General features: G+C 32.5%; 2 protein-coding genes across 2 annotated transcripts in view; one reads left to right on the top strand and one right to left on the bottom strand.

Annotated features, from left to right (window-relative positions):
• LOC143052919 (uncharacterized) overlaps positions 1–16,116 on the bottom strand; it is a 105,436-nt gene that overhangs the window by 12,209 nt on the left and 77,111 nt on the right. The window lies entirely within an intron of this gene.
• Positions 241–3,493, top strand: LOC143051445 (uncharacterized). The gene is made up of 2 exons (XM_076224336.1): positions 241–447; positions 2,921–3,493. Exons 1-2 carry the CDS (start codon positions 252–254, stop codon positions 3,418–3,420), a joined length of 696 nt encoding a protein of 231 aa, XP_076080451.1. The 5' UTR covers positions 241–251; the 3' UTR covers positions 3,421–3,493.

Raw genomic sequence — 16,116 nt, 5'->3', positions numbered from 1 at the left:
ACAATGACATAATTTGATCAAAAATGGACTAAAAAGTATTTAAGAATATATATTTAGAAAAAAAATCTTACTTTTTTATTTGATAAATTATTGTTATAAATTAATGTTGATTCACCATTGCTGTAGTAAGTATAATTGATTAGAAATAATCAATCATGATCAAAGTAGTTCTCAAAACATCGAATAGTATAAAAACAGATTTTAGCAGTTTTATCACCACACTGGTTTAACATCGTCAAACCTCCGTCATCATGTCTATGATAACTTTGACTCTATTGAGTTTGGTCGGAGCGGCATATTGCACAAAAGGCGGCTATGGTAAATATGGCGGAGGTGGTGGTGGCAGTGGCTATGGTCTATATGGCGGCGGTGGTAGTGGCGGCGGCAGAGGCTTGACATTAGTAGTAGGAGGAGGGGGTGCAGGAGGAGGAGGAGGTGGAAAAGGAGGTCAGTTGGTATTTAAGTTATTCGTTTTTTTTTTTATTGTCAGTGCCTTTTTTTCACGAGTACCGGTTGTATGATGAAAAACAAGAAAAGTAACTCCAAAGTGTAAAACAGTGGTATATTTCCTGACGTTAAATCAGGTAAAGCATTTATAAAGATAATTATAAAGCATAACATATGAGCTAGTCTATGTGAAAAAGTTTAAAAACGTAAAATTTAAAAAATTCTAAAAAGTGTGCATACTTATTGGTAGCAGACATGTGATTTTACGTTTCCTCATATCCTAAATATATAAGCTATAGGCAACTTCTAGTTCTGACCCCACCTGTTTGTCTTATTAAAATTTTTAATGAGCTATTTCATATATTTCAATCATTTTCCAAGATCAGTTTAAATGTCTAGATTTGACAATTGACAATGTTAACACCAGTAGCAGTGGGAATTATGCTCTTGCTTACGATGCTGATAACAATGCAATCAAACCAGGCAATGGTTCGAATCATGTGCAAGGACGGTTGATCTATATAAAATTGAAATAACCTAACTTAACTTAACTAACATTTCAACTTCTAAAACACAAGAAGACCTGAATTTTTTTTTATTTCCCTCATGCTTAAATGTTGTCTTACTTTCTTTAAAACTGTAGAACTGATGAAAAATATTAAAATCTTGAGTTTTTGGTCAGTATAGAATTAGTCCTGGAAACAAATGATTTGACGCCTGTTCAAATACAAAATATTCAAATATTTCTACGTCTTTTTTTCTGTTTTAACTGACAAATTCTGGGATAGAATTGACAATTCTATGAATTTTCATATTCATTTTTTTTCGGATCCAATCGTTTTCAAAAATAGTATAACAAACTTTAATAACGTATCCTATAAAGTTTAGCAAACGGACTTTTTGTACCTTTTCTTATGGACTGGCTTATATGTTTTGTCTTGTGGTAGATAAGGTGTCTTCCTCTTTGAAATACCAGAAAACAATCGTTCAAGATCTTTAATAAAATGTGCAATTTTTATGAGAATGTTACACATGTGTAAGAATTTTCAATTTCATGTTTTAGCATATTTATGGTTGCATTAAAAAAAAAAATCCCGAATACTTTTGTTTGATTCATTTTTTCCAACTTTACCACTTAAGGTGAGGCAACTGAAGGGTAGGTGCAGATCATTTAAATAAAATTGCTTTTACGATACAATGTGTTAGGAATTACCTATTTTATTATGTCGTAAGATAACGGGTCCCCTAAACTCTTTTTTCTTTCTTTTTTTCTTGTCTCATGTATACGAAAGCATAATATTACAGGTATCTTGTCATATCTCATCTCAAATTATACGGTGAAGTTTTCCTGTTATGGCAAAAAATGGGTCTTTCATGCATAATCCGTACAAAATCTGTCAATTTTGCACAACCTGCAGCGTGAAAATAGTCCCCATGACCCATTATTTTTTATCATTATACAATTAAGAATGGAAATGGGGAATGTGTCAAAGAGACGACACCCGACCATAGAAAAAAACAACAGCAGAAAGTCACCAACAGGTCTTCAATGTAGCGAGAAATTCCCGTACCTGAAGACGTCCTTCAGCTGGCTCCTAAACAAATATATACTAGTTCAGTGATAATAAACGCCATACTCATTTCCAAATTGTACACAAGAAAGTAAAATTAAAATATACAGGACTAACAAAGGCCAAAGGCTCCTGACTCCTGATGTTAATGATATCTCAACCCTCCCCCTATACCTCTAGCCAATGTAGAAAAGCAAACGCATAACAATACGCACATTTAGAATTCAGTTCAAGAGAAGTCCGAGTCTGATGTCAGAAGATGTAACCAAAGAAAATAAACAAAATGACAATAGTACATAAATAACAACAGACTACTAGCAGTTAACTGACATGCCAGCTCCAGACTTCAATTAAATTGACTGAAAGAATATGATTTCATCATATGAATATAAAGGCACAATCTTTCCCGTTAGGGGTTAAGTATCATACCATCATAATTAGTTATCAAAAGTACCAGGATTATAATTTAGTACGCCAGACGGGCGTTTCGTCTACATAAGACTCCTCAGTGACGCTCATATAAAAAAAGTTCTAAATCCAAACAATACAAAGTTGAAGAGCATAGAGGATCCAAAATTCCAAAAAAGTTGTGCCAAATAGGGCTAAGGTAATTTATTCCTGGGGCAAGAACATTCTAAGTTTTTCGAAAAATTCAAAGTTTAGTATCACGAATTTAAAAATAAAAATTACGCCAGTACGCTGATACTAGAAAATATTAAGCAGTAAAATCAAAGGGAAAATATACGAATTACCGATAATAGGCATTAATCCAACAATGTCACATGTAATGACGTAAATGAGTAACACCACACTTTTCTAGCAGACTGTTCCATTGATATCAATCATTTAGAGAGTAAATATATTACCGAGAAATTGAAATTGACAATTTTACATTATCAAAGGTTATGGATATGGTAGTGGAAGCAGTGGAGGTTACAGTGCTGGGTATGGAGGTGGTTGTGGTTGGGGCGGATGTGGCGGAGGACTTGGATCAGGTGGTGGTGGTGGCGGATTGGTAGTAGGTAGAGTTGTATCTGTAATTGGAGCTGGTGGTGGTGGTGGATATGGATATGGTGGTTCCAGTGGTGGATATGGACATGGTGGTTCCAGTGGTAAATACGGATATGGTGGTTCCAGTGGTGGATACGGATATGGTGGTTCCAGTGGTGGATATGGATATGGTGGTTCCAGTGGTGGATACGGATATGGTGGTTCCAGTGGTGGATATGGATATGGTGGTTCCAGTGGTGGATATGGATATGGTGGCTCCAGTGGAAAATACGGATATGGTGGTTCCAGTGGTGGATATGGATATGGTGGTTCCAGTGGACCTGCAGTTATTGTTGTGTCAGGTGGAGGCTCTGGAGGAGGTTCCGGTGGAAAAGGATATTCATACTATTGACCGGACTTATCATGTTTAGAAAATAATCTATGTTCGCGAATTTAACTATAATTAAACATATAATCATGCAGAATGTTCTTTAATTATCAATGACTTTTCAGTTATTTTACTTTTTAGAACACGTTATATACATACAAACGAGTACACTAAAACGATTGAAGAACTTGTTATCCGCTCACTTGATTGAACAAACATAGTGTACTTAGAACCAGACTTCCAATGTGCTTTCCTTTTACGTCGTTGGATGTAAACAGCTTTTGTTTTGTTTACCATGCACTATTTGCTTCCTTTCAAATGAGTAAAACCCATCCCACACTAGGTTGTTTAAGAATCATATTTAACTTGATATTTAAAGATTTTTAAATTTTCAGACATATCGCTCTGCAAATATATATTGAAAATATGAAAACACACGTGATTTCCTAATGTTCGAAGATTTCCCAGCTGTGTGTGAAACAAAAATAAATTGGTATAACTTATGGGTTTGATTGCACGTGAGCTTATAAATACAGATATGCTAACTGTACTTTATTTTTCTTTTCTTCCCTACAACTTTAAACTTGTCTTTCACATTTTCAATTATAAAATTTGATGACAAATGTATTTACTACCTTTCCTCTCCACCTACATCTACCTGTCCAACCTTTAATAGGGCTGACAATTAAAAAAATGAAATTGATTTGAAAAAATGGTATCTATTAAGCAGAATCCTTTATAATTTCGCCAATGGAACAAGATATATTTTTTAAAAAAAGAACTGGTCTTTTAAGAAATGTAAAATATTTTTTTTTTCGAAACAGAAGAATGAAACTGCAATCACCTAGAAAAATTAAACTTTAATACAATAAAAAATACACCAGAAAGTGCATTGTGAAAATAGTCCTCCTCTTAGGTCATCGTGTAGAAAGAAAACCAAAAAAAAATACTGAACTTTTAGGAAAATTTAAAACGGAAAATCCCTAATCAAATGGCAAAAATCAAATGATAAAACGCACCAAACTAATAGACAATAACCACTTACAGGAGTTGAATAATAATAAACCACGCTCATACTTTAAAATACAGACAATTAAGTGGAAACTCCCATTTTTATAGCGTTTCCAAGAGTCTTGAGTTGTTTAAAGTATTGAAACATTATTCAAAGTGTCGGAAGTTGACAAATTTATTAATGTTAACAAAACTTAATGGTTTTAACTGTTAAAATACAGTTTGATAATGGTTTGTATTTCATTTTTAGTTTCAAAGAAAGTTTTGGGTCAATCTCTTATATTTCCTAGTCATGTAAATTTATGATAAATTGGATATCAGACTTTGTTGTCTTTGGATATATTCATGCAGGATCAATGTAGTGTCAATGTCAACCCGTTCATACTTGAAAGGGGACACTTTTTATTATATATTATACAGCCAAAAAATGAAACCGGAAAAGTCTTTGTCAAAAACAAAGCTAAAAAACCTGATTGCGTTCTCTTTTCAAGACGTTTCATTTCATATCAAAGTAGACCGTGTGAATTAATAAACTCATCATAGATACCAGGACTAAATTTTATATATACGCCAGACGCGCGTTTCGTCTAACATTGATGATAAAAGACTCATCAGTGACGCTCGAATCCAAAAAAGTTAAAAGGAAAAGAAAAGCCAACTAAAGTACAAAGTTGAAGAGCATTGAGATCCAAACTTCCAAAAAATGTTGCCAAATACAGCTGAGGTAATCTATGCCTGAAGTAGAATAGCCTTAGTATTTAAAAAAATTCAAAATTTTGTAAACAGTTAATTTATAAATATAACAGTATCGATGATAATTCATGTCAACACAACAGAATGGTTTTGGACATGTTGGAGTAGTTTTCTCTGTAAAGATAACGAAAAAAACTGAATTGTTCAAGATTCCTGCTTAACAGGATTGCATCTTGACAAATGTGTTCTTCGAAGTTTCAATAACGGATACTTTCCAGCTGTCTTGCTACCTCGAAACAGCACATACACCAATGTGTGTCCATGTTAAGCATGCTGCTGAAAATGATTGTAAACTCTCAAGAGCCTGTATCGCTCACCTGACTCTACCTGGGGTTTTGAAATCATACAAAAACAGATAAAATTTGACTACAAAGTAACAAAACTTGGCCAGCACCTCACAAGGAAAGGACTATTCATGCTATGTTCGATTTCATTCAATTCCTTGGTTCTCTAGAAGAAGACTTTTGTATGCATTTCCCATAGGGTCCTATGTTAAACTAAGCCCCCCCCCCCCTAGCGGCCATTTTTTATGATGGATCGGCTACAAAGTAACAACAATTGGTCAACACTTCATAAGGAACATTCATGCCATGTTTGGTTTTATTCCATTCAGTGGTTCTCTAGAAGAAGTCATTTGTATGCATTTCCCATAGGGTCCTATGATAAACTAAGTCCCCCGATGGCGGCCATCTTGGATGATGAATCAGCTACAAAGTAACAACACTTGGTCAACACCTCATTAGGAACATTCATGCCATGTTTGGTTTCATTGCATGCAGTGGTTCTCTAGAAGAAGTTCAAAATGTAAAATGTTAACGACGACGGACGACGACGACAGACGACAGACGACGGACGCCAAGTGATGAGAAAAGCTCACTTGGTTCGGGCCAGGTGAGCTAAAAAGGGTTGAAGCAGTACTAACACAGATGTGCACTGTAGTTGTATAAGAAATCTGCAATATTCGAAATATTAGGTGTGGACAAAATAGGTTTTCGGAGGAATTCAGAGTTCGATGACTTCCAGTACATGACATATCAAAAAGACATAAATCAATATATCAACATGAACCAAATTACGACAGTGCATCTATTTTTGTTACTAGAAGTTCTACACGTTTCTATAAAAAAAAGAAAATGAAAAGTATTCTAAAAGCTACATGTAGATGTTTTTTTTTAATTTTTCAGTCGATTCTGCTTTGAAAGATAAAAACAATCAAATCAAAAAGGGGGTAACAGTTTTCATTTTTCAGATTCAAGCTGATAAAATAACAACATTGTACGTCAAAAATACACAGGATATGCAGGTAAAAATCACAGAAAAAAACGCCAGATATTCTTCATGTATCCGTTGGTGCAAAGAACGTCCTTAGCAATTGTGCTTTTTTGAAGATATATCCTCTTGACGTTTACTTTTTAAGCGAACATTTAGAAGATGTTTAGCGACTTGATTGATGTCCACTGTAACGACGCCACAAATTCTACTTATACCCTACATATACATTATGATTACACAAATCATTAATGTATGCAAAACATTTTCTTAAACATTACAAATGCTCAATCGTAATCGATTGACAAGGAAGTAATCTGACTTGTTTGTAAAGATATTTCTGCTGTAAAAAAAGAAATGCAATTTGGCAAATAAGTAAACTGCAAGTGATAGAAAGTTAATATATATAGACTGAAACCTTATTATTTCCATATAAGACAGGGTCTCACATTTTGTTTATTGTTCTAATAAGTATGAATCAAATAACAAGTTGAATTAACCACAGCGGTGATATAATGAGACTCAACATATTTAATAATTCGGTTATAATATTGGGATTGTGCATACATGTTTTATTTTTAAATCTTATTTCTCCGTTAAAGAGTTAATATTCTGCTTCTTTTCGTTTTCAGTATTGTAAGTGCTACTCGGGGTAGTGCGTACAGACCATATTTGTTTTATCAGGTTCACACGTGTGCATGTCACACAGCTCTACAATTATATTTTGAAATTTTCCGTCCTGATCGCTTTCCCTTTTTTTAAAATACACGTAAAAGCATGATATAAAGTTTAGAGAGCAGACAACCTTGCTTCGGAAGTTGGCAAACAGGCTGTACATTATGTAATGCTATAAGAGTTTACCTTGTGTTTATAGTATTATATAGGAAATATCACATGTGACACTATATTACTTGTCTTTTTTTCAGAGGTGTTAATACTTTTAAGCCAATTGTATTGTTAGATGTTTCCTCAATAAAGAAAACTAAAGTTTCCAATATATAAACAAAATAAAATACCCAAAATGTCAAAAGACTTTAATAAAAGTTTACGACTAATCTATCATCGAACATTTAAACACCCCAGCTACCTTGCTAAATGAAGTTGTTGAAAACAATTACAATAGGTAACACAAAGTTAGTAATAGAAGTCCCTCAAATGATTTTATTTACTCTCGCCCTTCATCCCTACCTCATTTATGTACATATATTAGGCCGTTCGTTTTCTCGTTTGAATTGTGTTACAGTTGTCATTTTTGGGCCTTATACACAGACATTTCCAGCAAAACCGCCATTTCCAGCTCCAGCTTAATATTCTGTTTTTGTTTTCATCAATTATATGTCCGCCTCCATTTCCAGATCCAGCTCCATACGGCGCGCTGTCACCATTCCCAGCTGATTTTCAGTAAATTGGGACTATTCGTCAAAATTATACGTCGAAAAATAAATTTACAGAAACCAACTTTTGATTATGCTCGTATGATTTGTATATACTGCTATAATTTTAAAAATCCAAATTTATTGATCATAGTTCTAACTGCAAATTATATCGTGGTCAAGACTGTTGGTTACTGTTTTGCGCATAACAGATACGTTACTGTATAACCGTTTTTCCTTAGCAAACGACATTTCATACAAAGTGTCTTTGCTCGATTCTAGAGGTATTCAAGATGATACCAATAGTCATATATCTTGGTGATGAACTCTGAAACGTTGATGAATTGTTTTGAATCAATTCATTTACGTATAAGTTACAGTAACGACAAAAAAACGTAACCATACATTGTACGTTGTTTTTGATAGATAAAATTAAGAATGGAAATGGGGAATGTACCAAAGAGACAACAACAAGACCAAAGATAAGAAACAAGCTGGAGACCACGAACAGGTCTTCACTACAGCGGGAAATATCAGGGAACTGGAGGCGTGCTTTAGCTGGCCTCTTAAGAAAAGGATATATTAGTTCAGTGATACTGATCATCATACTAAACCAAAAAATATATAAATGAACTAAAATTAAAAAACATAAAAAAAAACAAAAGGACAAAAGTGATCATGACTTGGGACAGGAAAAAAGCAGTGGTGTTACAAATGTTTTTTTTTTTTTTTTTTTTTTTCATTTAGATCTCAACCCTCCTCCATACCTCTAGTTAATAAGGAAAACACAGAAATACGCAAAGTAAAACTCATTGTAAAAGAAGTCCGAGTCCTAAGTCAAATTAACTAAACATAATTACAATGATACATAGCTCAACAAAAGGACTTCTAGCAGATACTGACATGCCAGATCTAGACCTCAAATTAACTGATTGAAAAAAGTATGTCGTCATCATATAAATATCAAGCACAGTCCCTTCTGTTAGGTGTTCAGTATTATATCATTATAAAATATACGAGAAGATCATAACCCGTATCATCCCAACCACTACTATTGTGTTATATCCAATCAATAGACCCTGTAAATGAATCAATATTAAAAAGATTTGTCCTTTAAAATAACATGTATCAAGATATTTATCAAACTATGATTAAATATCAATTATAAACAACTGACCTCAATTTTTGGTGAGGTTCGTGTTGCTTAGTCTTTAGTTTTCTATATTGTGTCTTGTGTTTTACATTTTTTTTTAATATTTATCTTTTTTTATTGTAAGTCATGGCGTTGTCAGTTTATTTTTTATCTATTAGTTTGACTGCTGCTCTGGTATCTTTCTCACCGTTTTTTTTTTTTTTTTTTAATTAATTTCCTCGCTTTTTTACAGAGGAGTCGTCCCAGTAAGACCCCCTTTTACCCCAAAATATAGCAGTTTTACAAAACTGTTAAAATGTAAACTGTTAGCTATTTATTGTTAAGTAGAATGAGTATGTTATATAAATATGGGCTGATTTTGACAATGTTATGTATCGGGTATTTGCATAATTAGGTCATGATGAATTACTAAAATCATCGAAATTTTAGCATTTCAATTGTTCGAAGGTTTCCGTCTGAAATAGAAGTGCCTGCATTCGTGTTCATTTAAATATAAGTTATATTTGATAATAATAAAAAAACATATATACAGATTGAGAATGAACATAGATGCAGTCACTTTTAGTTTTTGACAAACACTATCTGAAAAGTGACATTTTATGGCATATTTGATAGATTGTTCATATTAAAACTTGAATATGAGATTGTTTAAAACTGAATCAGTTTTAACCTTTCGAAAAAACTAATTTAATCGACTGAAGTAGACACTCGTGTGTTTTAAAAGTGTTAAAAATCTTTCATCTGACCTTTGAAGCCAAAATCAGCCCTTACAGGACCTACTCCTTTGTGTGTAGTATATCTTTTGTTTGAATTAGTAATTACCAGTCGATTATGATATTGAAAATTCTTGCATATCGGTTCTGGAACTATAATGATCAAACAACTTTAGATATATAATACTAGTATTTGAAATAAAAGAAGTGAGAGTAACGCTTAAAACAGGAATGATGAAACAATAGAATATAAGATGTAACGTATCTGTTCAAGGCATGCAACAAAATAAAGGCAGCAGTAGTATACCGCTGTTCGAAATTCATAAATAGATTGAGAAAAAAACAAATCCGGGTTACAAACTAACACTGAAGGAAACGCGACAAATATATGATGAGATCTACGACACAACAGAAACGCAACATTAAAATGTAACACCCACAGAAACGAACTATAATATAAGAAAACTTTATCATAGGAAACAGATACGTTACTTGATGTGTGTACCCTAATTACATTACTTTATGGATGTTTGCTACTCTGTTTAAAAATAACAAGCTTTTAAAAGACTGTTATGAGATGATAGTATATGAATAAAGAACAACAAATGGGTCTGTGTGCATAAGCCGTTAAAAATTTGGCGGGAAATAATTCCCTCTAGATTTTCTTACATTTAACATTGGCACATTTTTTGTTTAAAAAAAGTATGAAAAATAACAAAGATTTTATAAGCTTTTGAAATATGGCTTAATACACTTTATGTAATAAAATTATGAAAAGAAAAGAAGGGGTTAGTGGGCAATTTTTTTTTAATGGCAATACATGGATAAAACCAGATGATTCCGAAAATCTGGCAAAAATTTAAAAAAATAGAGGAGCAAACATCGGTAATATTATCTTGTCTCGTAGGTACATCATGCAGATGTTTAATTCATTTCTATGTGTTAAAAAGCTTAATTAGTATAGAACAATGTGTATGGAATCTTCTGACCCCGTATATATCATATTAGGTCATTAACACACGATGTAACGAATTTATCTTACCGACACTCTTTACTTGTTGAATTTAGACTAGAGATGTCTTTTTTGCAATCAAACATCTTCTTATTTTTAAATTAAAGTTCTCACGTGTTCAATTTTAAGAACTGCTGCCATTGGTATGCAACAAGCTTGATATAACACAATTCAACAGAATATTCAATACGTTTAAATGATCCAATAAACGCTTCATAGATACCAGGACTAAATTTTGTATATACGCCAGACGCCTGTTTCGTCAACCAAAGACTCATTAGTCGAATCCTAAATAGTTAAAAAGGCCAAATAAAGTACGAAGTTGAAGAGCATTGAGGACCAAAATTTCTAAAAGTTTGGCCAAATACAGCTAAGGTAGTCTATGCCTGCCTGAGGTAGAAACGCCTTAGTATTGCAAAATATTCAAAATTTTGTAAACAGTTTATTTATAAATATAACCATATCAATGATAATCCATGTCAGCACAAAAAGTGTTGACTTCGTGCTTGTGATACCCTCGGGGAAATAAATCTTCACCAGCAGTGGCATTGACCCAGTTGATGAAAATTAACTCATCATAGATACCAGGACTATATTACAGTGTTGTATATACGCCAGACACGCGTTTCGTCTACAAAAGACTCATCAATGACGCTCGAATCCAAAAATGTTAAAAAGGCCAATAATATACGAAGTTGAAGAGCATTGAGGACCAAATTTCCTCAAAGCAGTGCTGAAGTTGTTACTACTAATAGTGTATTGAAATAATCCCGCCTCCCTACTGACCTAATGCAGGATATACACGGTCTCCACGAGCACGCTTTTAACAAATCATATGTATAGACATGTATAGGAGGTAGGATAATACAATTCCAGCTAATAGTAGTACAGCTGCCAATTTGACGTTGTCCTTCATACGTATTCGCAAATTGCAGATTGTTTTGCTGATGATATTATGCAATGGTCATTACATGTGTACACAAAACAATAATGTATTAAGGCAGATACGTCTGAATTTCTAAATAATATCGAAATACATGTGCATGTATCATCTAAAATTGAAACAAATTTAATTTACTGTTGGTACCATTTCTGTTGAGCAAATTTTTTGTTGGTCTTTTATTTCAATTTTTTCCCCAAAACAGTATATTTTTCACTGGTTAAAAGAGAGATCAAGTATATAAAATCATATTTCTGCAATTAAATTGTTCCAATGTTAATTTTTATGTAAATGATTGCAAAGTAACGTACAATTTCTGTGTCCGTTGGTCTATTGTGCAAAGCTGTCTGATTTGAAATTATACCACATCTTCTTTTATTCAATTAAATATTTTTTTGTTTTTGTTACAACTATAGAATAACAAGTTAAAATCAATAAAGTAGCTATGTTTTCATTTTTTGTAATGGCAAACAACTTGATATGATAAAACTAGGTACTGACAATATTTTGAAAGATTAAAAAGGCAGCATATGTACAGGACCAACAAATCAAGTATTTGAACCCTATTTGTTGAAAATGAGGGATATGACACGTCATTGACAATCAAGCATTATTACAATATGTTTTAGAACTTTTCAGTACATCTAAGAACAAATTACATCATTATCAGTAAGAAAAAAGGTAAAAGAACGCAACGGTACGATACGGACGACAACATGGTCTCGATGAAGCCTTATGTAAAATGAAGATGTGGTATGATTGTCAATGAGACACCTGTCCACAAGAGACCAAAAATAACACAGACATTAACATTATAGGTCACTGTACGGTCTTCAACAATGAACAAAGCCCATACCGCATAGTCAGCCATAAAAGGCCCCCATAAGACAATGTAAAACAATTCAAATGAGAAAACTAACGGCCTTATTTATATAATAAAAATGAACGAAACATAAACAGACGACAACCACTGAATTACAGGCCCCTGACTTCGGACAGGCACATACATAAATAATGTGGTGGGATTAAATATGTTAGCGGGATCCCAACCCTCCCCCTAACCTGGGACAGTGGTACAACAGTCCAAACTAAGAACGAACTATAAAAATCAGTTAAAAAAAGGCTTAACTCATCAGATGTACAAAAATACAAGTAAACGTGGCCGGGTACTTATACATCCCCACAAAAAAGACACAATGAACAGATCTGAGAGTACTCGAAGTTATCTAACAGCTTGTTCAAAGCCACAGTGACTATAACTAATAAAAAATCATGCATCTAAGACTAAAGCTTATGGCTAGTTTAAAATCTACATTCAGATATTCAATTGTTTTTAAATATATGTTTTCATTAGTTAGTATATGAAAACTCATCATAGATACTAGGATCGAAATCTCGTATTTGCACACAGACAAAACACTCATCAGTGACTCAAATCAATAAAGTTTAAAAAGTCAAATAAATGACGAAGTTCAGGACCAGTGTAGACCAAACATCCCTTAAAAGTTTGCAAAATATACCTAGTGTAATATATTTCTGAGTTAGAAAAGACTAAGTATTTCAAAAGATCAAAGTTTTGTAAACAGTTAATTTATAAGTATAACTAAATATGTTACATAGCACTTGGAAAATCAGTCAATTTGATAAATTTCTTATCAGTCAATTTAGATTGTTTAACAATTAGCGAGATTTGTAAGCTCCATTCATAATAAAGCTATTTTGTAAAGTCTTCCAAATTGTAGAGGATTTTTCTAGTCATTTTGTACTGTATTTGGATCATGTCTAAGAAAGTTGCTAGAAGTATTTTTTAATAAATTACTTTTTTGTTCATCTTTTTGAACATTGTTTACAATATGTTAAACACACCTATGATGTATTCCATATTATATGAGTTTCCACTCTAAATAAAAGACCATCCTATCAACTTTTGCAAGATCATTACTCCCAAGTGACAATTAAAAGGACACCAATTTGGTGAGGCACAAATTCATACGATGCATTACTTATTGAATTTTGCCTGTGAATTCATTGAAACATTTGTTTAACAAAGAAGCTATTGTTAATTGATAGGAAATTTAAATCAATCCATATCATCACCAAATTTGCTGCAGCAGTTTTAAAAATTATTCATGATCCGATGTTTTAGTGCCTCGTTTGTTGTTATTTTTTTATATATTCATGTGCAATATTACACATAGTAATTCTATCTCACACCATGTTTGCGTTGTTCAAAGAAAGTTTATTTGATGGAAAACAACCAGTGTTGTATCAATAATAAATAAAGGCAACAGTAGTATACCAGTGTTCAAAATTCATAAATCGATAGAGAAAAATCAAATCCGGGTTACAAACTAAAACTGAGGGAAACGTATCAAATATAAGAGAACTACGACACAACAGACACACAACAGCGAAATGTAACACACACATAAACAAACTATAATGTAACAATGGTCATTGTCCTGACTTGGTACAGGGCATTTTATGAAGAAATGGTGGGTTGAACCTGGTTTTGTGACATGCCAAACCGCTCGCTTTAATGACAATGTTTGATATAACAATAAAATGACAACATTACATGACATGACTGCAATCCAAATAAATGTGAGAACATATAGGACATACAAACAACACACGAATAATAGCTAACAAAAGGTACCAGGTTTAAAATTAATACATCAGTCAAACAAAGTAGCCTCTTGTTAATATCATAGTTAGTTTACGCTTTGTTGTTTTTTCTAAGCTGTCATTTCTTCTATTCTATACCGTTTAGAACTTGTAGCAAGTATCTACATTTTAGTCCTTTCCCTCTTTCAGGCCAACATAAAAAGATTGTATGTTTGCCCAAACGCGACCGACCCAAAATAAACCCGCCGACTCGAATTCTTTTTTTGACGTTTTTTGGAAGAATTTTTTTTTCGGATTTATTTTGGGTCCGCTACGTCATCGTACGAAACTTAATATTTGTCATCTTTGCGTTTGAAAGTAACTGTGAATAAGATTAAAAGAAAGCGTATAAGAGACGCAGTTAATCGATATTCGATGTTCTCTGTTTTTATCTTCTGATTTAACGAACGTAAAGAAGTAAAACATGTGAAGTAGCACAGTTTTTTTACGCTGTAGTTGTTTGTACTACCAAACCCTTACCTATATGCTCAATGTTAATTTCATCTTCTAATCGAATATCTGATAAGAATATTCAGGTAGATTTGTTCAAAACCATGTGCAATCGAATATTTTCAAAGTTATTCTGACAGGAAATGGATCCGGAAGTTGCGAATTTACAATCATGCAAGAAGATTTTGTTTTTACTGAATAAAAAGGAATTATTTCTTGATAAATTGTTGTCTTTCATTATAATCTTCCTTTATCATGTAAATTAGATGCCCTTTTATTCAAATAGTTCAAATTTACAAGTCTCATTATATAGACAGTCAGCACGTTGCTGTTTGGGAGAATTTGATAAAACTATAATTGCTCACAGAATCAGAAATATAATCTTAACTGAATGTAGATCCTTCTGAATAATTTATTGCAATATAAATATAAATCCCTTTTGACAAGAGAAATCTGACTTTTGTCAGAAATATTTTTTCACATGTGCAAAAGTAAAAACATGTTATGGACGCCATATTGGATTTTTATACAACTTGTGAGGAAGCCTCTAGAACCATGACCTAAAAATAAAGTCTTCAGAAAACGTTAACTTTATGCAATTATATTTTATTAATAATGATTATTTTCAAAAATTTAAACTTGATTATTTAAAGAAAATAAAATTATAACAAATACGTTTTTAGTTTGGAGATTCTACAGAACATGCTTTGGTCTATTTATAGCCAAATTAGTTTACCTGTGTGATAATGTAAAATATAAATTTGTTTTCAAAACATAAAAAAGACACAAACTAAGGATGGTAGATAATAATTCATATAAATATTTTAGGACATCTAATCTATTTTAATAGAAATAGGATTTAAAAACTGCAAACAAATTTAATCATTACATAATCAGCTGATATTTTTTTTACACAAACATCGTGTTGATGGAACTGTTGAAAATCACTTCACAAATCCAACAGCCCTTTCACACAGTTAGCAATTGTCAGGGTTATAAACATATCAGGATACAAATCATATAGTAGACTAATTTATTTATAGAGGTTTTAAATTCATGGCTTTTGGTTGTCTCTACAAAGGTTTGACAGAGAAAAAAAAGATGTACTGTTTTAAGATCTTTTAATATTTTCATGCAAATTCGGATAAAAAAAAAAAAAAAAGAATTTGCCTACCTACCTACCCACACCCAGTCAACATGGGTCGGGTTTGGGCAAACTGAAATATTTTTAATTGTGGCCTCATATACTTAGTAGTTTAATCAAAAATCAAAATATTCCCAACTTTCAAAAAGCAAAATGATCAAAACTATACGTTACTTTAGTACTTTTAAAGTTTGCTTAAATATCTGAACTATGAAATGTTCAAACGAAGTTTATC

The sequence above is a fragment of the Mytilus galloprovincialis genome, chromosome 11 (genome assembly GCF_965363235.1).
Source record: "Mytilus galloprovincialis chromosome 11, xbMytGall1.hap1.1, whole genome shotgun sequence".
NCBI lineage: Eukaryota > Metazoa > Mollusca > Bivalvia > Mytilida > Mytilidae > Mytilus > Mytilus galloprovincialis.
The sequence above is the reverse complement of the archived record's forward strand: the minus strand, read 5'-3'. Positions and strand labels throughout refer to the sequence as shown.